A 22,332-nucleotide genomic window follows, 5' to 3' on the forward strand; every position below is an offset into this window, starting at 1 on the left:
TTAAACTTCAACCTAGAGTAAATATAATTTTCTAATAGTTTCTGGTATTTAAAAATAACAATCCAGCATGATATTGATAGTTTTCTCTCATGGGCAAAAACCTTTATGGAATATTAAACATTTTAAAATTTAATGGCACAATGATCTTTTCATAGGTTTCCCCATCAAAAATAACAAAACAAAACAAAAAGGTAATGAAATTTCTTTAGAAATTTTCCTTACCTCTAGTAGATATAATTCAACTGGACATCTATCTTGGATATACTTCATTTAGGGTATTAATCCTACCCATCCTTCAAGGTCCTCTTTTCAGATGATAATTTCTCCATAAACCTTTCCCCAATTATTCATTCTGAAATACAATCTTCCTTCCACAATTTGTCATTGTTATAATGAACTACACATCATGGAAGGACAACAAAAATTCCAATAAAACATTTTTAAGTAATTACTCCTTATTCCCTCTTCTCTATTAGTTATTCTTTTGAAGACAAATAAAATACAACTGGACTCTCAGCTATAACAATCTTATAAGATGTTGTTCTAAGAGATGAACGTTTTTGGAAGGGGAAAGGCAGAAGAAGCAGAAAGACGTGTTGGATAATCTGATGAGATTTGAGGCAATTTGTCTTTGCTGTGAGATTTTAGCTAACTTGTACTAGATGGTGAGAATTTCAAAAGTTAATGAAGTGACAGACCAGGACTCAAATCTTTGCATATTTCACCTCTCATTCCCTATTTTGGAATGAAAAATTCCAGTTTAAAAGAGGAGGGAGGCACCAAGAAAGGAAAAGTTATTTGAATAACTTTCTGGCATAGTTGTCTGGGAGTAGTTTGGTTGGATTGTATTTAATGGGGAGGCTGTGCGGTGGTGACTAAAGCCCCAATACCTTGAATTTCATAGGTCCAAATCAAAGTTCAGCCTATGCAAAAATATAAACTGTGTTTAAGCAAGTCACTTGAGCTTCCTCACAAGACAGAATTGCTTCCTTTTCTGTATTTATACCTAGGTCCCTCTTATAGGTCTTAGGATGCTTTTCCTTCTCTCTTCAAGGTCACAGGATCTTGGCGCCGCGCTTTCTGGGAGTCCCAACTTCCGGCCCTTACACCTGACGTCTTCTCTGGGGTCAGTCACAATCACTGATTCGATCCCATAGTTGCAATCTCTCCGTGGCGAATGGGTGAAAGTTGCCACAACTGATGGCGGCACCACACTCTGAAGAGTCCTTGCAGGGCTTACTACTCAAGGTTGAAGGAGGGAGGTCAGGGACCTCTTCTTGTCGTCTCATCTTCCCCAGCTTTTTCAGATACGGAATAGTATTTAAAAGGTGCTAGGGGAAAGCTGTGGCCATGGAGGCAAAGAAGAATTTTTTTCCGGGTAGGAACACAAATCTTCGACTTCAGCTGTGTTTCCGGAAACATTCTCTTTGGACCCAGGCGGGGAACGACTTCCGGCGGCGACTTACTGGCTTCCGAGTTTCGATCTCCACCACTTCCGCCCGCAGTTCATCTGGGCTCCGGCTGGGAGCAGCTACTTCCGCCATGAGTCCCTAGCGGCTGGGACTTGGAAACTGGCCCTAAAACGGCCTCTTCTTTCTCCCATCAGCCAGTCCACGCAGGCTGGGTCCTCAGGTGGCGGCAGCTGCTGCTGCTGGGCCTGTCGCGGAACGTTCTTTCTGGCGAGCCTTGGGTCTGCCGCGGACCGAGAGGTGCCGGAGAAACACCCCGGCCTGGCAGAGGTCCCTGTGTTCCAGTAGCCAGTGACAGTGGCCGCAGGCCTCGTCGAGCCCACCCTGGCCTGGGGCGGGGCCCGGCCTCCTTGCCCCGGACCCCGCCCCTCCGGTCCGCCCTGTGCGGGGTCCTTCTCTTCGTCAGCCCTGCGGTGGTGTAACCGCCTTCTGTCTGCAGGAGGCGGCAGCCTCTTGGCTCCCGCCGCTGGGGAACATGGAGTTTGCGGAGCTGATTAAGACCCCACGGGTGGACAATGTGGTGCTTCACCGACCTTTCTATCCGGCCGTTGAGGGTACTTTGTGTCTGACTGGCCACCACCTGATCCTGTCCTCCCGGCAGGACAACACGGAGGAGTTGTGGCTCCTCCATTCAAATATCGACGCCATCGACAAGCGGTGAGTGCTCATCCCACCCGCTAAGCCGCAGGGCCCCTGGGTCCTTCGGTGGCCCCCGGAGGGAGCGCGCCCCAGGGTCTTCCTTGTGTCCAAACCAGCCAGCAAAATAAGCCCTGTCTACCCTAGATTTAGAATTTGAGTTTTGGGAATCAGAAAACCATCCATTTATGATCCCTGGTTTCTATTAAATATGAATGGAATTCTCGAGTTGTTATCCTGATTATCATGTTTGGTACATAACACTATTTTCGTTTATTTTCTTATTTAAATTTCCTCCCCTGCACCATCATATCTTTTGAGTAATAATTGTTCATCATCATAGTTCACGAAGTTGTGATGCAGTGTGATTTAGGTGAAGTCTTTATTTGCCTCTTCATTTGCCACTTTGGAGGAAAACTTAACTCAGTATGTAGTGTCTATAAATTCCAAAAACCTCCCCTCCCTTTCAAAAATGTTCAGTTGGTTACTACATTTCTCCTTATTTCTTACCTTTCGTGTCATCCATATAATACGATGGGAGATTACACTATTTTTTATTTCTCTTTACTCGATTCTGCTTTGGAAAGAACGAAGTTGGAGTTTCAGCAAAGGTATTGATTTATTAACCTCTTTTTTGTTTTTGCATCCAGACTCTGTCTTTCCAAGATAGTGTCTCAGAGTTTAAAGTTTTACTTCTGTCTGCAGTCAAAATTTGAATTTTCTTAATGTCTGTGCACTTATTCTAGTCAGAAAAAGGTAAATTGGTTATCCAATTTACACTAATGTATAAATGGATGACAATAGCTCTTTCTGTTCCCTCTCAAGAGAATTTGGATATTAAGAAGATTCCTGGAGAGGTTATGCCTTAAAAGAAAATAATTTCTAATAGTGTAATTTGCAGCAGTGTGGGTGAAGTGGTAATGGATTTCTTGATTTTTCAGGGGGCTCCTGGGTAAAGGTTTTCAGTGTTCTCTGCCTGCATAATAAAATCTAAATGCCTTATGGCCCTCCATGTTGTTCTGTCACCAGCCTACTTTCCCCACCTTAGTTCTTGCCATTCTCTTTCATGAACTTTTTTTCCTAGTCAGTCCTTGCTCTTATTTTTGCTCTTCCATGTCCTGCATTCTCTCGTCTATATTATACTGACACTGAAGGAGGTGGAGGGAGTGTCTTGCTCCTCCCAAGTTTCTTAGTCCTTTATTGAATGTCATTATATTGCAGAGATTTTGTGAAGCATTAAAGCCACCAAGATGAATAAAATATAGTACTTTCAGGAGTTTAAAGGCTGTCATCCAGTTGTTAACCCTCTATCAATATTCAGTTTAACCAGTTCAACTGCCACCTCTTTCACAGATTCTTCTGTTAATCCCACAACTAGAAGTAATTCCCCTTACTTTGAAGTTTTATAGCTCTCTAATTATATCTCTTTGATAAATGTATATTAAAATTTGTATTTGGATAATTACATATGTTAATTCCTTGAAGCCAGGACTCACATTTCATTAATTTTTACTTCCTTCAAAACTACCCTGTAGCCTGACCTGTGGTGGCACAGTGGATAAAGCGTCCACTTGGCAATGCTGAGGTTGCTGGTTCAAAACCCTGGGCTTGCCTAGTCAAGGCACATATGGGAGTTGATGCTTCCAGCTCCTCCCCTCATCTCTCTCTGTCTCTCCTCTCTCTCTCTCTGTCTCTCCCTCTCCTCTCTAAAATGAATAAATAAAAAATTTAAAAAAAAAAACTACCCTGTAGTTTGGGCAGATAGGCACATAGGAAATAAAAGAATGATTGGCCACTGAATGGGCGGGGTGCCACTGAATACCAGTTAGAGTTTCTCCATGCCATCAACTCTCTTTTTCTTTCCTATTTACTTCTGTTTTTGGTTGCTTTTTATGCTGTCCTTTCATCATATTTACCTGGTATCCACTGCATGCTGTACCTGGTAGGGCTTAAGGAAGTATAATATATATAAGACATGGGCCTTTTAGTATGTTAGAGGATAAATGACAAACTATACACACTCTTTTTCCTGGGGAGCAGCATGATGTACTAGAAAGAGAAGGAGCTAGGTGTTCAGGTCAGAAGTTGTTTGTTGCTTTCAGGAAATGTCTACTTCCGCGTGTCTCTTATGTACTGAGCACTGTGGAGGCTGTGCAGCCAGCGTGGTGACTAAGACAGACGAGGAGCTGATGTATCATTGGAAGAGATGAGCATTCAGATAAATTAGTAAATACATATCTAATAGTGTCAGTAAATAAGTGCCAGGAAAGAAAATGGGAGGATAGAGAATGCCAGGAAGACAAGTGACATTTGAATGAATGACATCTGAAAGAAGGGAGGAAGTGAGAATGTGAACATCAGAGGAAAGAGCATTTCAGCCAGGGAACAGTGACTACATAGACCTGAGACAGGAACATGCTGGCATGTACAAGGGAAAACAGAGAGGCTGGTGTGGCTGGGGGGCAATGAACAAGGAGAGGCTAGGGGGACCGCAGAAACCGGTTGGAGGGATTAGCAGGGGCCGGATCATATAGTGCAGGGGTCAGGAACCTTTTTGGCTGAGAGAGCCATGAACGCCACATATTTTTTGTATTGTTTTTGTTTTTGTTTTTTTGTATTTTTCTGAAGTGGGAAATGGGGAGGCAGTCAGACTCCCACATGCGCCCGACCGGGATCCACCTGGCATGCCCACCAGGGGGCGATGCTCTGACCATCTGGGGCATCGCTCTGTTGCAGCCAGAGCCATTCTAGCGCCTGAGGCAGAGGCCACAGAGCCATCCTCAGCGCCTGGGCCAACTTCGCTCCAATGGAGCCTCGGCTGCAGGAGGGGAAGAGAGAGACAGAGAGGAAGGAGAGGGGGAGGGGTTGTGAAGCAGATGGGCGCTTCTCCTGTGTGCTCTGGCCGGGAATCGAACCCGGGACTCCTGGCTGACACTCTACCACTGAGCCAACCGGCCAGGGCCAACGCCACATATTTTAAAATGTAATTCTGTGAGAGCCATACAACAACCCGTGTACATTAGGCATTATCCAATAAAAATTTGGTGTTGAGCCGGAGGACAGCTGTGATTGGCTCCAGCTATCCGCAACCATGAACATGAGCGGTAGGAAATGAATGGATTGTAATACATGAGAATGTTTTATATTTTTAACATTATTATTATTTTTTTATTAAAGATTTGTCTGTGAGCCAGATGCAGCCATGAAAAGAGCCACATCTGGCTGGCAAGCCATAGGTTCCTGACCCCTGATGTAGGGCCTTATGTGCTATTGTGATGATTTTCTTTGGGAAGCCCTCGAAGAGCTGAAAGCAAGGAAGCAGTGTTGATAGAATTTAGAAGTTGATTCTGGCTGCCAGCAGAAAATGGGTTCTAGAGAATCAAGAAGGGAAGCAGCAGGCCCAGTTAGGAGACAGCTGAGCAGTTCAGGAAAAAAGGGATGGCAACCGAGAGTGGAAGTAGTGGAGAAGCAGGCTGAGCTGCCATGCCCTGCTGGTGGCTTGTAAATGGGGTATGAGAGGAAGACAAGGATTCAGAATGACTCTTTCAGTTGCCTCTTATTAGACAGATGCCCTTGGACAAGCTCCTAAACCTCTGTGAACCTCAGTTCTGTCACACAAGAGAAATAAAACCCCTCATATCTAGTAGAAACTTATATTTGAATAATGCTTTACAAGCTTATAAAATACTTTAGTGTACGCTGCATCTATAATTCTATTTGCTCCTTTCAGTAGACAAAGTTGTACAGAAGTTTTACAGTTGTACTTGTTTTTTCTTTTTATGGAACTCAGATATAGACAGTTGAGTTAATCCCACTTAGTTGATGACTCATCATTTCCATGATTGAGTCATTACAAGGTTATATCTCAGGGTTTTATTTTATTATTCTTTAGCCCTAATTTTCACTCTCATTTTCAACCTCATTCTCAATCCCTATAGGTAACTATGTTAAGTGTTGCTGTTTGTCCTTGGATTATGTACAGTGTGACCATAAAGTCATGGTGCACTTTTGACCGGTCACAGGAAAGCAACAAAAGATGATAGAAATGTGAAATCTGCACCAAATAAAAGGAAAACCCTCCCAGTTTCATACCTATTCAGTGCAGTTCGATGTGGGCTCATGCACAGATTTTTTAGGGTTCCTTAGGTAGCTATCCCGTATAGCTCTACAGACTCGTCACTGACTGATGGCCTACCAGAATGGGGTTTCTCCACCAAACTGCTGGTTTCCTTCAACTGCTTATCCCACCGAGTAATGTTATTCCTATGTGGTGGCGCTTCGTTATAAACGCGCCGATATTCATGTTGCACTTTGGTCATGGATTCGAATTTAGTGAGCCACAGAACACACTGAACTTTCCTCTGTACCGTCCACATCTCAACTGGCATGGCCGTGGGCTGCTCTGCTGTATACACGGTGTCATGTCATCATCTGCGCATGCGCACATGCTGCCACATCCTACAGAAACTGGGAGGGTTTCCCTTTTATTTGGTGCAGATTTCACATTTCTGTCGTCTTTTGTTGCTTTCCTGTGACCGGTCAAAAGTGCACCATGACTTTACGGACACACTGTATATCCCTATAAAATATATGGCATAATTGTGTGTGGGTGTGTGCACACATGCATGTGTGAGTTTACCTGAGTAGGATTATGTTATACATCTTGTTCTGTTTCTCAACATTTTAATTCAGTACTCTTTTTCAGGATTTCTTCATACTGCTCTATGTTCATCCATTTCACTGCTTCTGACTGCAGCATAGAACTCCAAAGTGTCTACCACATTTATCTGACCCTTTAACCTCCAATTTCCTGTTATCCCAACTTCAATAACCATACTCATTCAGGTCCTCTTATAGTCTTGTGCAAGAGTTTCTCTGAGATTGTGCCTAGGTGGGATGGAATCAGAAGGTACATGCATAATTCATTTCACAAAGTAATGCTAGCTAGCTCTCCAAAATGACTATTCTCCTTTGCCCTCCCACATTCTTAGCACCTTTGGGTTTCATTGTCTTCCTAATTTTTGCTAGTCTGATGATTGTGAAATAGTATCTCTTAGTTTTAATTCGTATTTCTCTTAATTATTGATGAGTTTAAGTATTTCTTTATATATTTGTTAGCAATTCAGTTTAAAAAATTTTTCCTTTCTGTGAAAAACTAGATTTGTTGTCTTTCTCATGTTGATTTGCACCAATTCCTTTGTATACTCTCCAGATATTAATTCTTCACTTAGACATACAAATGTCTTCTAGTCTCTCACCTGTTTGTTAACTTTTCTGTGGTGACCTTTGTTCAACAGAAGTCCTTCATTTTAATGCAAAATCTGTCAGTTTTTAACTTTATGGTTTGTGTGTTTTAAGTCTTACTTCAGAAGTCCTTCCTTATTCTAAGGTCACTATTCTATGTGTTTTTCATATTAGATTTATAGTTTTAGTCTTCATTTTTAGGTCTTTAACTTGTATCGCTTCTACCTTTGTTTCAAGTGTGGTAAGAATCCAACTTTGTTTTTCTGCATTTAGCAAGTCTGTTTTCCTAAACCATCATCTAACAACCTGTCCTTGACTAATATATCATATATCAGGTGGTTGTACATACATCTATATATAATATATACAGCATTTGTTGTGTCCCATAAGTTTTGAAATATTGTGGGGTTTTTTCATTTGTCTCTAAGTGTTTTCTGATTCCCTGTGACTTCTTTGACCTATTGGTTGTTTAAAAGTGTGTTGTTTAATTTTCACAGTTATGTGAATTTCCCAGTTTTTCTTTTGTTATTGATTTCTAACTTGATCCTATTGTGGTCAGAGAAAATACAAGCAGTATCTCTAAGGTATGCCTGTACCTTGTATGATATCTACCTTTTAAAATCTGTTGAGACTTGATTTGAGGCCTAACATATGGCCCATATCCTAGAAAATGTCCCATTTACACTTGAGAAGAATGTGTGTACTGTTTTTGGGTAGCATATTTATGTCTATATATTTCATATATTGTTAATTTCCTTACTTATTTTCTGTCTGGTTGTGCTATCCATTATCATGAGTGAGGTATTAAAGTTTCCAACTATTATTATAGAATCTTCTATTTCTCCCCTCAACTCCTTTTACATATTTTGATTGTCAGTAGGTGTGTAATTGGTGTTTTTTGTGTGTGTGTGTGTGACAGAGACAGACAGAGGGATAGATAGGGACAGACAGACAAGAAGGGAGAGAGATGAGAAGAATCAATTCTTTGTCACGGCTCTTTAGTTGTTTATTGATTGCTTTCTCATATGTGCCTTGACCGGGGGCGGCAGGGGGGGGGAGGCTACAGCAGAGCGAGTAACCCTTGCTCAAGCCAACAACCTTGGGCTTCAAGCTAGCGACCTTTGGGCTCAAGCCTGTGACCATGGGGTCATGTCTATGATCCCACACTCAAACCAGCGACCCCTTGCTCAAGCTGGTGAGCCCATGCTCAAGCCAGCAACCTTGGGGTTTCAAACCTGGGTCCTCTGCGTCCCAGTTTCTATCCACTGCGCCACCACCTGGTCAGGCTAAATGTCTATAATTGTTATATCTTTTTGCTGTGTTGAACCTTTTATTAATATATTAATGTTTTATGTTAACTTATTAATAAATTTTATTTTATTTTATTAATTTTATTTTATTAATTTATTAATGTTCTTTATCTCTTATAACCACTTTTGATTTCAAGTTTATTTTGCCTGATATTAGTATAGCCTTCCCTGTTGTCTTGGTTACTATTTGCATGTAATACTTTTTTCTATCCTTTCACTTTTAACCTGTTTTGTCTTTGGATCTCAACTGAGTATCTTATAAGACAGCATATAGTTGGATCATATGTTTTTAACCATGCTACCAAGCTCTGTATTTTAATTGTAGAGTTTAACTGATTTATATTTAAAGTACTTATAGCAAGTCCTTGAATAACATCATTTTGTTCAGTGTCAGTTTGTCATAATGTTGATGAGATGCTCTAGGAACTTAACTCTTGTTTATATCAATTAACCTATGGTAAAACTAGTTTTGTTACATGTTATCTTACCTGAAGACACAGAACCTACTGATGACATTAAGTGAGGACTTAGTGTACTGATAAGGAGGGACTTCTATTACTGTGTTATTTGTTTTCTTATAGGCCTTATAGCTTTTTGTCCCTTGTTGCCTGAATTACTGTCTTTTGTATATAGTTGATGTTTTGTAGAGAAATATTTAAATGCCTTTCTCATTTACTTTTGGATATATTCTGTATCTGTTGTCTTTGTGACCACAATGGGGATTACATCTGACATCGTAAAGTTATAGCACTCTAATATGAAATCATACCTGCTTAACTTCTACAATGTGCAAAACTGGGTTCCTTTACAGTTCTGCCCCACCCCTTTTCATTATTAATGTTACAGAATTCCATCTTTATACATTGTGTGCCCCAAAACATAAACTAAGAAAAGTTTGTAAAAAACAAACAAACAAAAAACCCCCATAAACTAATAATTCATATAATGCATTAGTCTCTTAAATTATGCAGAAAACAAAATAGGAATTCCAAACCAAAGTTACAAGAATATAGTGATATTAGCTTTTACATTAATATTTGTTTCTTTTAAGCATATTAATCTGTTAAATCATGTAGAAAACTAAAAGTGTTGTTACAAACCATTGTTACAGTCATACTACCTTTTATAAAAGAGCCCAACTAAGATAAAATTAAATATGTACAAAATTTGTAAATGTATTGATACAAAATTTATTACTAGATATGGCATTGATTTAGAATAGTGATTGCAAGTTAATAGTTTTTAAAGAGTGAAAAGAGATACTTATATTTAAAATCAACTACTGCAAGCTTGTAAATACAGTACAGTGTGACCGTAAAGTCATGGTGCACTTTTGACCAGTCACAGGAAAGCAACAAAAGATGATAGAAATGTGAAATCTGCACCAAATAAAAGGAAAACTCTCCCAGTTTCATACCTATTCAGTGCAGTTTGATGTGGGCTCACGCACAGATTTTTTAGGGCTCCTTAGGTAGCTATCCCGTATAGCTCTACAGACTCGTCATTGACTGATGGCCTACCAGAATGGGGTTTCTCCACCAAACTGCTGGTTTCCTTCAACTGCTTATCCCACCGAGTAATGTTATTTCTATGTGGTGGCGCTTTGTTATACACGCGCCGATATTCACGTTGCTCTTTGGTCACGGATTCGAATTTAGCGAGCCACAGAATACACTGAACTTTCCTCTGTACCGTCCACAACCCAACTGGCATGGCTGTGGGCTGCTCTGCTGTATACACGGTGTTATGTCATCATCTGTGCATGTGCACATGCTGTCACATCATCCTACAGAAACTGGGAGGGTTTTCCTTTTATTTGGTGCAGATTTCACATTTCTGTCGTCTTTTGTTGCTTTCCTGTGACTGGTCAAAAGTGCACCATGACTTTATGGACACACTGTATATCATTATATTATTAGGGTGACATTGGTTAATAAATTATATAGGTTTCAAGTGTACAGTTCTGTGATACATGATCTGCACATTGCATTGTGTGCCCACCACCTAAAGTCAGGTCTTCTGCTGTCACCATATATTTGACCCCCTGTGCCCTTTACTACTATACTTCCCCCTTCCCTCTGGTAACTGCCACACTATAATCTGTTTCTAGACAAACACTCACTATATTAATTATGGGGTTTTTCTTGTTATTCTTTGAAGTGAGACCCCAAATAATCTTTGTTAAATGATTTGGCCTAGTATAAATTACTTTATATTTGAAAATTTTTTTAGTACATGTATTTTAAATAATTTATGGCTCACATTTTTGTGATGCAGGCTTGACTTTTCCGTAATTAGACTAATTGAAGAAAAGAAAGTTGACTATAGATGGTGATTATAACTATATTCTCTTTTCACATTAATGATAATATGCTTAAAGTTAGAAATGTATATGTTCCTAAACATAATTTATAATATTTTACAGATTTGTGGGACCCCTGGGTACAATCATCATAAAATGTAAAGATTTTCGAATAATTCAGTTGGATATTCCTGGAATGGAAGAATGTTTGAATATAGCCAGTTCCATTGAGGTAAGTATTTTAGAAGCAAAATGTGATGAAAGTAAATAATTAAAAGAACCTTAGATTCTGACTCAGTGTAGCTCTTATATTTCTTCATTAGATATTTGGTCATATTCCGTGACTCAGATATAAAGACTGATAGGAAAACTTCACCCTGATTCATTTTTATAGGAATGGAATAGGATTTGTTGACGTTTAGTAGTTTTTAGGGTTACTTACTCTTTCGGTTCATCCATATTGTAGCATATGGCAGTATTTTGTTATCTTTTAAGACTGAATAATATTCCTTTGTATATATATAAGACTTTTTAAAAAAAGTTATTTCTTTTATAAAGCAAGTAATTATCTGTAATGATTGTCAATTTTGCTTTTTAGTAAATCTGAATTTTCATATATCAGGTTTGCTTATGATAGGGTGTGTTTGTTTTATATTTTTATAAACAATATTGAATATCTGTTCAGATTATAAATAATTGCCTGACCTGTGGTGGCGCACTGGATAAAGCGTAGACCTGGAAAGCTGAGGTTGCTGGTTCAAAACCCTGGGCTTGCCTGGTCAAAGCACATATGGGAGTTGATTCTTCCTGCTTCTCCTCCCCCCCCTTCTTTCTCTCTCTCTCCTCTCTAAAAACAAAAGAATAAATAAATAATAGAAAATTTATCTGGATAATTTAATATTTAAATTGAAGAGCTTACACTATTTTCTTCCCTATCTAACCAACCACTCTAATTTTAAATTGCCTTATTTTAAATTATTGCCACTAAGTTATAGCAATTAACTTAATGTTTACAAATATTTTCCAGATTAATTATAGAGACATGCTGAGGTTTTATGTTTTTTTCCTGTCTTGAATGACTGATCTGGGCTTTGTGTTCAAAACAAATGCTATTGGCTTAACTATTAAAAGGGAGCAGAAAGGCTTAAAAATCTGTAACTAGAGAAACAACTGTTGTGGTACTGTGAAAATTGGTTATACGACATTTTTCTTTGTGTCTTTGCTAAATTTTACTTAAAGAAATGAGGAGAAGAGCTGAACTGTCTTACACATCTGCTGTTTGGAAGTTGTGCAGTAATTTTGATTAGGCTGAATTCACTGACATGAGTAAGAAATACCAGTGGCTGGTAGGCTGTTAAATTGAAATAGATGGTGTAATTTGGGCAGAGGTATGCTACTGACCCACTCCAGTTAAACATGTGTGGTTTTTTTTTTTCCCCAGTTGTGGGATTGGGTTATTACTGACCTGTCTACATTTTTCTTATCCTTTTTCTAACTTGTAAGATAGCTGGTCGGTGGGTGTTAGCAAAATTGCCTGTAGTGAAGAAACAGGGTAAGGCTTATTGCTGTACTTTCTGATTGCTCTTTCTTAGCTCTGTTGGCATCAGACACCAACTGTTTGTTTACTTAGCTGTAGATATTACCTAATGCTCTGTAGAAACTGATGGATTATATATATAGAAGTCCTTACAGCTAAAAAGAAGCCACAAATTATGAGCCATTCTCATAATTTGACGTCAGAATGCAAATACTCTATTGTTTTTACAGTTTAATAAATACACAGAGAACTTGGCCTGTAGCCTTTTACTACTGTCTTCCAATTCCCCTTCCCCCAATACATTTTGACATAATCTGGGAGTAATAAGTGAAATTCTTACATAGCATAGTTGATCTATTCTTTGTAATCAAGAATCCACATGCCCAAATGTCTTCTTTTGCCACAAATAGAGTCCTATTGGAAGGATAACTGGCGAATGTTCCAGTTTCTAAATTGTATCAGGAAGTCTGGTGAAGCTTTTTTCTTTGTACTGTCAACCGTCTTTTGGGGTTGAAATGTTTTTAATTCTTTCCACATTAATGTGCTTAAAGGAAAAGTCCTATCTCTAGTGACATAAAATGTAATCATGACAAGTGCTTATTGCCTGCCAGAGTGGTTGCTGATTTACATTTAAAATAATGGAAAACAGTATGAAGGTACCTCAGGAAATTAAGAGTAGAACTACCACATGATCCAGCAATTCCACTTCTGAGTATATATCCAAAGGAAGCAAAATAATTATCTCAAAGAGATACCTGTACTTCCATGTTCATAGTGGCATTATTCCTAATAGCTAAGACATAGAAACAAACTAAGTGTTGATGGATGAATGGATAAAGAAAATGAGAAGGGGGTGGAATATTATTTAGCCTTAGAAAAGAAAAAAGTAATCCTGCCATTTGCAACAACATGGATGAAACTGGAGAGTATTATGCTCAATGAAAAAGCCAGATAGAGGAAGACACATACTGTATAGCATCACTTATATGTGGAATCTTAAAAAGTAAAGCCAAACTCATAGAAAAAGAGAGGAGAAAAGTAGTTACCAGGGTGTGGGGAAAACAGGGACGTGTAGGCAAAAATTACAAACTTTCTACTGTAAGATGAATAAAGTCTGTGGATCAGATGTATAACATAGTGACTATTGTTGATAACTGTATTGTTTCATTGAAATTTGCTAAAAATGTCAAACTTAAATGTTCTCAAAAACAACAGCAAAAGGTGATGTGAAATGAAGGTTTGTCAACTCAGTGAGGGGGAGGGATCCTTGCACAGTATGTATTATATTGTACGGTTTTATTTATCAAGTATATCTCAGTCAGGCTGAACTTTTTTCTAAATGTTGCAAAGAATATCTTTAAAATGAATGAATGACTAAACTAATGGTTGAACCAACTGATAACAGCTCTGGCCTAAATCAGATGTGGACATTGGCTTTTCTGCTTCTGCTTGATGTGACTGGCAGCCAGAGACAATATAGAAGTAGGTAATGAGTTAGTGAGCTTGCTTCTCCATATTTTCTGTTCTGTGAGCTTTGGGGGGAAGGCTTCATGATTTGTGGACAGATAGAAGAATAACTTTGGATGGTGATGTTTTGTTAAACTGCTGAACAACGTGTTCAGTCTGTTTTTTAGTAAGTCATGTGCCCATCCTTTGGTGTCTGATTTTTCTATGATCTAAAATGAGATAGCTTCATTCCGAGAGTTCTGGGGTATTAGCATGATGTTGGGCCCTCTGCCTTCCTCAAGGTGTGTACTTCCATAAATACTGCAGTTTGAATTATGCTAATTGAGCTTGGTGCCTTTTTGTCCTGCCATAGAAATGCTTTACATAATTTCCCTTCTGAAGGATGACTGCCACATGACGGAGGATGTTCTGTTTGTCTGTTCCTCTCGTCTAGTCAAGTTTTCTGGTGTGGTGACCCAGAATTCAAGTCCTGCAGATGAATGTAGGCTCACTGTGGGAGCACAGTTATTGCCCTGTCTTGTCATTGTGGCATAAAGATATGCTGGTGCCTGACCAAAGGGCACATCATTGTAGGTAGGGAGTGAACATTGATGGAGCATATATGTAGCATGTAGTATGTGGAACATGATAGCTAAAGTTATTTTAGGGTTTATTATGTTTATTATCTCAACCAGGCCCTGCTTGAGACCCGTTACACACATTCTCTCCATGCTCTTCACCGCCTTATGAGGGTAGAATACTGTTATTTCCCCAATTTTACAGCTGAGGAAACTGAGGCATGGAGTGGCTACGTAACCTAATTACTATGGCTCTGGCATCTGGAATTTGAGTTCAACAGTCTGACTCCAGGCTGACCCTTTGGCCATTAAGCTGTATTACCCTATTGTACAGTTACTAACAGATGCTGGTTTTAAATAATTTACATGAGTTTATAGAGTTGGTAACTAGATTTTGAGCCAAGGCTTTACTGACTGCCCAAACCTGTTCTCTAATCCCCCAAAATATTTAGACCATTTTATTAAGCTTTATTAAATGATGTCAAGAAGGAGTTATCTCATTTTTCTACTAGAATAGGTATGTACATTTTTAAATTCTTCTGTTCATTCAGCTCATGCTAATTGAGTATAGATTATGTGTCAGAAGCATAGAAATTAGCTTCAATAAGCTATAATTGTACCTAGTGATAATACAATGTTAGAGAAATATGCTCACCATTATCAAGTCGTATTTGTTTAATACCAATTTGGCAATTAGAAAGTGTTTCAAATCGTGGTATGTTCCTTTTTCCTTTATTTCCTTTTTACCCCCTAGGCATTGTCTACCTTGGACTCCATCACACTGATGTACCCTTTCTTTTACCGGCCCATGTTTGATGTGACAGAAGATGGCTGGCATTCTTTCCTTCCTGAGCAAGAGTTTGAACTCTACTCTTCAGCTGTGAGTAACTTTTGAGAGAATGATGGTAATGGGAGATAACCCAGTACCTTCCTTTACTTATGACAATGATCACTTCATTTTGATGAGCAATAAGGTGCATTTAACTTCCTTATACCCTTTGGTCTAACACTGAATCCAGGGCCTCACACTGTCCTGGTTTCTCTTCTTGGCAGGGCAGGCATTTTGTCATTGATTCTCTTAAAATATGGTACCCATTAGATTAAGTATAGATTGGAACTATTACTAATACTTTAAAGTAGCCTAAAGTTGCATTAGCTTTTTGAGAATTAAATTACTAATGAAATAAACTAAAATTCCTACATCTTTTCATATGTGTTATTAAGAGATCCACCCTATGTTGTTGGGGTTTTTTTTTGTTTTATTTATTTATCTATCTATTTTTACTTAGATTCAATACATTTTTCCTAGCAGGCATCTCCTTTTTGGTTTTACTGATTATTTAAGCAATTTGTATATCTGCATTTCTGTAATATTTTCTTGCAAATTTTGCGATCCTGATTTAATGAGAACATCTTTAATGCCTTGATTTGCAGTATTAACTTACTGTTGCTAGATTATAGAAAAATAATTTTCTTCTTTTCAAAGTGAGAGGATGGGTGATAGGACAGACTCCCACATGCACCCCAACCAGGATCCACTTGGCAATGCCCATCTGGGGCCATGCTCGCAATGGAGCTATTTTTAGCACCCGAGGCAGAGGCTCCATGGAGCCATTCTCAGTGCCCAGTGCCAATGCGCTCGAGCCAGTCAAGCCATGGCTGTAGAAGAGGAAGAGAGAAAGAAAGAGAGAAGGGAGAAAGGGAGTGGTGGAGAAGCAGATGGTAGTTTCTCCTGTGTGTCCTGACTGGGAATCGAACCCAGTACATTCACACACCATGTCGATGCTCTACCACTGAGCCTACCGGCTAGGGCCTAGATTATAGAAATTTAAGATGATCAAAGCATGGTCTCTTCCTTTTACTTGTTTAAAATCTGATAATTGAGTGATCAAGTACAATAAAATAAGTGCTGGCAAAAGTATCCACAGGACACAGCAGAAATAATATCAGATTTGTATTACAGAAAATCAATTCTGTTGCAAAATGCTGAGGAACTGCTTAAGAGGCTACTATAATGATATAAAGAAGATGGTTGAATCAATAGAAGAGGGGTTATAGTGCAGGAAGATTCAGGAAGTAGAATTAAAAGGAGCTGGTGACCCTTACTGCATTTGAGAGGTGGAACAGGCAGTGGCATCTAGGATGATTTCACTAAGATGGGAAAGACAGAAAGAGAAACATGTTTGATGGGGAATAAGTTCAGTTCAGTTTTAGAGATGGCAGATTTGAAGGTTTTTTATGGTGTATATCATTGAATATGTACAAGAGATACATAGTTTAGAACTTGTTTAAGAGATCTGTAAAAATGAAAAATAGAGAGTAATCAACATACACTTTATGGAAACCATAGGGAGAAGTTGAGCTTGCCTAGGGAACATATCTAAAGTGATAAGGGGGCAAAGGATTGAACCATCGAACAGGTAAGTAGAGGAAAAAGCCAAGGGAAGAACAAATTTCAAGGAGGAGAGGGTAAACAGTATAGAAAGCTTCTGACTCATTGCTTGTCTCTCTTCTGGGCTAGAATATAAGCTGATAGGATATAATCTTCAAAAGGGCAGGAACAATGTCATTCATGTTCCGTACTGTATTCCTAGCACATGATAGGCAAGCAGTAAATATTTGTTGAGTGAACGAATGTAGAATTTGTATATTTATGCAACATAGAACTAAAGGACAATGGGTCTTCTATAAATCATTAGAAATCAACTGCCAGGTAGACAGCTATTAGTCCATATTCTTTGAGAGAAATTTTTTAACTATCTAAAAACTCTTTATAATATTAACCAGTCCCCACTTTTCTACTATGTCCAAAAAAGATGTGTAGTATTGAGAGGACAGAGTACTAAAATTAGCTATCAGCATATCTTGTGTTGTATCTCAGGTATGTTACTGCCTGCCTGACTTTCTGGGACTCAGTTTCCATGCCTACAAAATGAAAGTGTTAAGCAAAATAATATCTAGAATTCCTCCCACTTTTAACCTGTTCTTATTCTAGGATAAGATAAAAGAATCTTTCAGATATTTTGCTGAAGTATACATATACAATATATCTGTATTCCCCCAACCTACCACTTTAGAAATTATATACAAAAAATTGATTATAAGGTTTTGTACATGGTAATGGTTGAGAAGCTCCTATCTGATAAGCCCTCCTGCAGATATCAATGACCAACTATGAATAAAATACATAAAACTACTACCTGAGGTCTCTGGTAAGTGAAAGAAAACAGCATATTTTGGAGGGAAATCAAAACATAGAGAAAGTGAATGGCATAATGAGTTTCCTGTTTTGGGAGTTCTGTCTTGAGCTTCAGGTTGTGGCATTGATTTTGTGGAACAGCTAATATTCCAAAACAAGGCCTGCTTTCCCTCTGGTAGGAGGAACCAGGGAAAGGGCCTGAGGTAACCAGAGTGCCAGAGCAGAGGAGCCTTGGTTCTGTGTATCAAGATTTGTAGGATATAGTTGAAACAATGTTTTTTATTTTATATTTTAAATTGAATTTATCAGGGTGCAGGTTTTACCTGTGCAGCTCAATAAAACATATGCACATAGCATCATGCGCCCATCATCCCAAGCAAAGTCTGTTTCCATCCCTATTTTCTCCCCTTTTGCCCCCCTCCACCTACCACTCACCCCCCCTTTCCCTCTGGCTTTCACCACACTTGTCTGTGTCCATATGTTACACACACACACACACACACACACACACACACACACACACATTTTTTTGGCTTAATCCCTTCACCTTCTTTCATCCAGTCCCCCGACCCTCCTCCCCTCTGACAGCTGTCAGTCCGTTCCATGTATCCATGCCTCTGTTTCTATATTGTTTGTCAGTTTATTTTGTTCATTAGATTACACATATAAATGAGAACCTATGATACTATCTTTTTCAACTAATGGCATTGGAATAATTAGATGTAAAAAAAGTTCAACCTAAACCTTTACTTTGCATTCACAAAAATTAACTCAAAAGATATTATAGACCAAAACATAAAAGTTAAAACCATAAAACTTTTTGAAGAAAACACAGGAGAAAATTACTTTTTAAAAATTATGTGAGAGCAGGGGAGGCAGAGAGACAGACTCCCACATGTGCCTGAACCAGGATCCACCCAGCAAGCCCCCTCTGGGGCATTGCTCCATTGTTTGGCAACCGAGCTTTTTTATAGCACCTGAGGTGGAGGCCACAGGACCCATCCTAGTGCCGGGGGGGGGGGGGGCAACTTGCTCAAATCAATTGAGCCATGGCTGTGAGAGGGGGAGAGAAGAGGGGGGAAGGGGGGGAAGCAGATGGTCACTTCTCCTGTGTGCCCTGACTGGGAATTGAACCTGGGACATCCATATGCCAGGCAAAAGCTCTACCACTGAGCCAACAGGCCAGGGCCTCTTTATGACCTTTGATTAGACAAAGATTTCTTAGAGATGACACCAAAAGTGACTGAAAGCAGATTAGTGATTTCCTAGTGTTGAATGTGGAGGGGGATATATGGACTACAAAAATATACAAGGGTTTTTTTTTGGGGGGGGGGGAGGAAATGATTGGAATATTTGTTATCTTGATTATGGTGGTGGTTTTACAGATACATATGACTGTCAAGACTCATGAAATCAGCCCTGGCCGGTTGGCTCAGCGGTAGAGCGTCGGCCTAGCGTGCGGAGGACCCGTGTTCGATTCCCGGCCAGGGCACATAGGAGAAGCGCCCATTTGCTTCTCCACCCCTCCGCCACGCCTTCCTCTCTGTCTCTCTCTTCCCCTCCCACAGCCAAGGCTCCATTGGAGCAAAAAGATGGCCCGGGCGCTGGGGATGGCTCTGTGGCCTCTGCCCTAGGCGCTAGAGTGGCTCTGGTCGCAACATGGCGACGCCCAGGATGGGCAGAGCATTGCCCCCTGGTGGGCAGAGCGTCGCCCCATGGTGGGCGTGCCAGGTGGATCCCGGTCGGGCGCATGCGGGAGTCTGTCTGACTGTCTCTCCCTGTTTCCAGCTTCAGAAAAATTAAAAAAAAAAAAAAAAAAGACTCATGAAATCATGCACTGTAAATGGATTTGTTTTTTAAATATAAATAATATCTCAACAGTTGATTAAAAATAATAACTTTATATAAAGGTTAAGTAGCTGATTAGAAACAACTAAAAGAATTAGTGATCTGGAATATATATCTGAAATAATTCCTCAGAATAAAGGACAGAGAAACAAGTAAGATGGAAAAAAAGAGAAGTTAGATGACAAAGGGAGAAGATCCAATATTTATTAAATGGGAATTCAAGAAGAAGATACTAAAGAAAATGCAGGAAAGGCAATATTCAAATATATAATGGTTGAGAATCTTCCAGAATTAATGTAAGTCATAAACCCTTAGATTAGGGTATCCCAGCAAACATCATGAAGGAGGCCCTGGCCGGTTGGCTCAGTGGTAGAGCGTCAGCCTGGCGTGCAGGAGTCCTAGGTTTGATTCCCGGCCGGGGCACACAGGAGAAGCGCCCATCTGCTTCTCCACCCTTCCCCCTCTCCTTCCTCTCTGTCTCTCTCTTCGCCTCCCGCAGCCAAGGCTCCATTGGAGCAAAGATGGCCCGGGCGCTGCGGATGGCTCTGTGGCCTCTGCCTCAGGCGCTAGAATGGCTCTGGTTGCAGCAGAGCGATGCCCCAGATGAGCAGAGCATCGCCCCCTGGTGGGCGTGCCAGGTGGATCCCGGTTGGGCACATGTGGGAGTCTGTCCGACTGCCTCCCCATTTCCAACTTCAGAAAAATACAAAAAAAAAAAAAAAGAACGAGACAAGAATGCCCCACCATCACTACTTATAGCCAGCTCCGTACATCCAGAGGGATAAAAGAAAGGTATAAGGATTGAAATGAAAGTAGCAAAATTGCCATTTTTTGTTGATTATATACTTGTCTACATAAGAAACTGAAAGAATCTTGAGATTATAGGTGTTTTTCTCTACCAAACACAATTTTGAAAACAAGTGAAATTAAACTATAAGACTCCTAAGAATATTCCTAAGAAAAGATATGCAAGATCGTTATTGAAAGATGTATAAAACTTTATTGAAAAAATTAAGAAAGCTTTAAAAAGTGGGGGGACACTATATGCTCATGGACAAGAAGATTAAATATTGAAAAGATATAACTATCTTCAAATCTAACTATAAAGTCAACACAATCTTATTAAAACTCCAGTGAGGTTTTTTTTTCCCTCCAGTGAGTTTTTTTTTTCCCAATGGGTTTTAACATGGAGTTTGATAAAAGTTACATAAAAGAGCAAAGGACCAAGAGGAGCCAAGCTATTCTAAAAGAATAGAAAGAAGGGGCCCTGGCCGGTTTGCTCAGTGGTAGAGCGTCGGCCTGGCGTGCAGAAGTCCCGGGTTCGATTCCCGGCCAGGGCACACAGGAGAAGCGCCCATCTGCTTCTTCGCCCCTCCCCTTCTCCTTCCTCTCTGTCTCTCTCTTCCCCTCCCGCAGCCGAGGCTCCATTGGAGCAAAGATGGCCCGGGCGCTGGGGATGGCTCCTTGGCCTCTGCCCCAGGCGCTAGAGTGGCTCTGGTCGCGGCAGAGCGACGCCCCCTGGTGGGCGTGCCGGGTGGATCCTGGTCGGGTGCATGCAGGAGTCTGTCTGACTATCTCTCCCCGTTTCTAGCTTCAGAAAAAAAAAAATACAAAAAAAAAAAAAGAATAGAAAAAAGGGAAGAGACACTTAGCCTACTAAGTATCGAGCTTATTCTAAAAGCTGTGGGTCTTACTACATATAGACCAGTGGAACAGAATAAAATACTATATATATGGAAAATTAATATATGACAGAAGTGGCATTGCACAGCAATGGAAAGTCAGGATTCTCCCGAGTAGGAAATCAGTAACTAATAGCTAATAGTGAAAAATCAGGAAGTAACAGTAGAGTCATATTATTTAGAAATTGGAGGTAAGCGCACACACATGCGCAGAGAAACTAAAGAAATAAAAATTGTTGCCTCTGGGAAAGGGAATTAGGAGATGAGTAAGCAGGATACAGGTAATTTCCTTTCCTCATTTCATGGATCTTTTAGAAACAGTCTTTTTAGAATTGGTAACATGAATAACTTTGAAAAGTGAAAAATATAACTAAAATATATTGTATCTATAAAAGTGGTTTAAAAATACTCTTGCTTACAAGTACATTTAAAAAACTTTGATTTTATCCTGGAACTGCAACCCATGGCCAGTATCTTAGGTCAACTCTGCCTTACAGGAACGTATTAAAATTTATATATACATAATTTCATTTATATATTTTACTGTAAAAGGTTTTTTACAGTCTTCAAGTGGTTTTCCTTTTTGATGTTTGAAATAAATTGTCATTTGACAGTTTTATATTATATACTTTTAGTCCTTGGAATACTGAGCTAGAAATTATTTCACGTCTACGGCCACACCACCTTCAGCCTGCCCTGTCTTGTCTGATCTCTGAAATTATTTCACTGACAGGATCCTAAGTATAACTTTTCTTAGTGTTGTCATTATTCTTTTAAGAAAGATGTTACCAATCTTTCTACATTTTCTTTTTTAAATAATAGAAAAGAACAAGGGATTTAGAGTACGTAGTAGCTCTATACTCATCTGTTGTGGTTCAGCATTGTCTGGAGTATCGTAGTCTTTCTGTCAACTATACTTTAACAGTACCATGAACAAAGTAAGTGGTACTGAGAAAAAGATGAATGAGATGATGTTGGCCCTGACAGTCATGGATATACTTAACTTGGAGACTAGAAGACTAAGGGAGAAACAACTGTCTTTCACACATTTAATAGGATGCCACGTGAAATAGGGAACTTG

The 22,332-nt window shown here is 39.5% G+C and overlaps 1 protein-coding gene across 1 annotated transcript in view; it reads left to right on the forward strand.

The window, feature by feature from the left end:
- The first annotated feature begins 1,154 nt into the window (after window positions 1-1,154).
- Window positions 1,155-22,332, forward strand: part of MTMR9 (myotubularin related protein 9) — a 39,777-nt gene continuing 18,599 nt past the window's right edge. The window contains exons 1-3 of the mRNA XM_066278861.1: window positions 1,155-2,126; window positions 11,085-11,193; window positions 15,277-15,402. Of these exons, the coding sequence (XP_066134958.1) occupies window positions 1,945-2,126; window positions 11,085-11,193; window positions 15,277-15,402 (417 nt within the window). The 5' untranslated portion in view covers window positions 1,155-1,944. The remainder of the gene's footprint in view (window positions 2,127-11,084; window positions 11,194-15,276; window positions 15,403-22,332) is intronic.

The sequence above is a fragment of the Saccopteryx bilineata genome, chromosome 1 (genome assembly GCF_036850765.1).
Source record: "Saccopteryx bilineata isolate mSacBil1 chromosome 1, mSacBil1_pri_phased_curated, whole genome shotgun sequence".
NCBI classification, from domain to species: Eukaryota; Metazoa; Chordata; class Mammalia; order Chiroptera; family Emballonuridae; genus Saccopteryx; species Saccopteryx bilineata.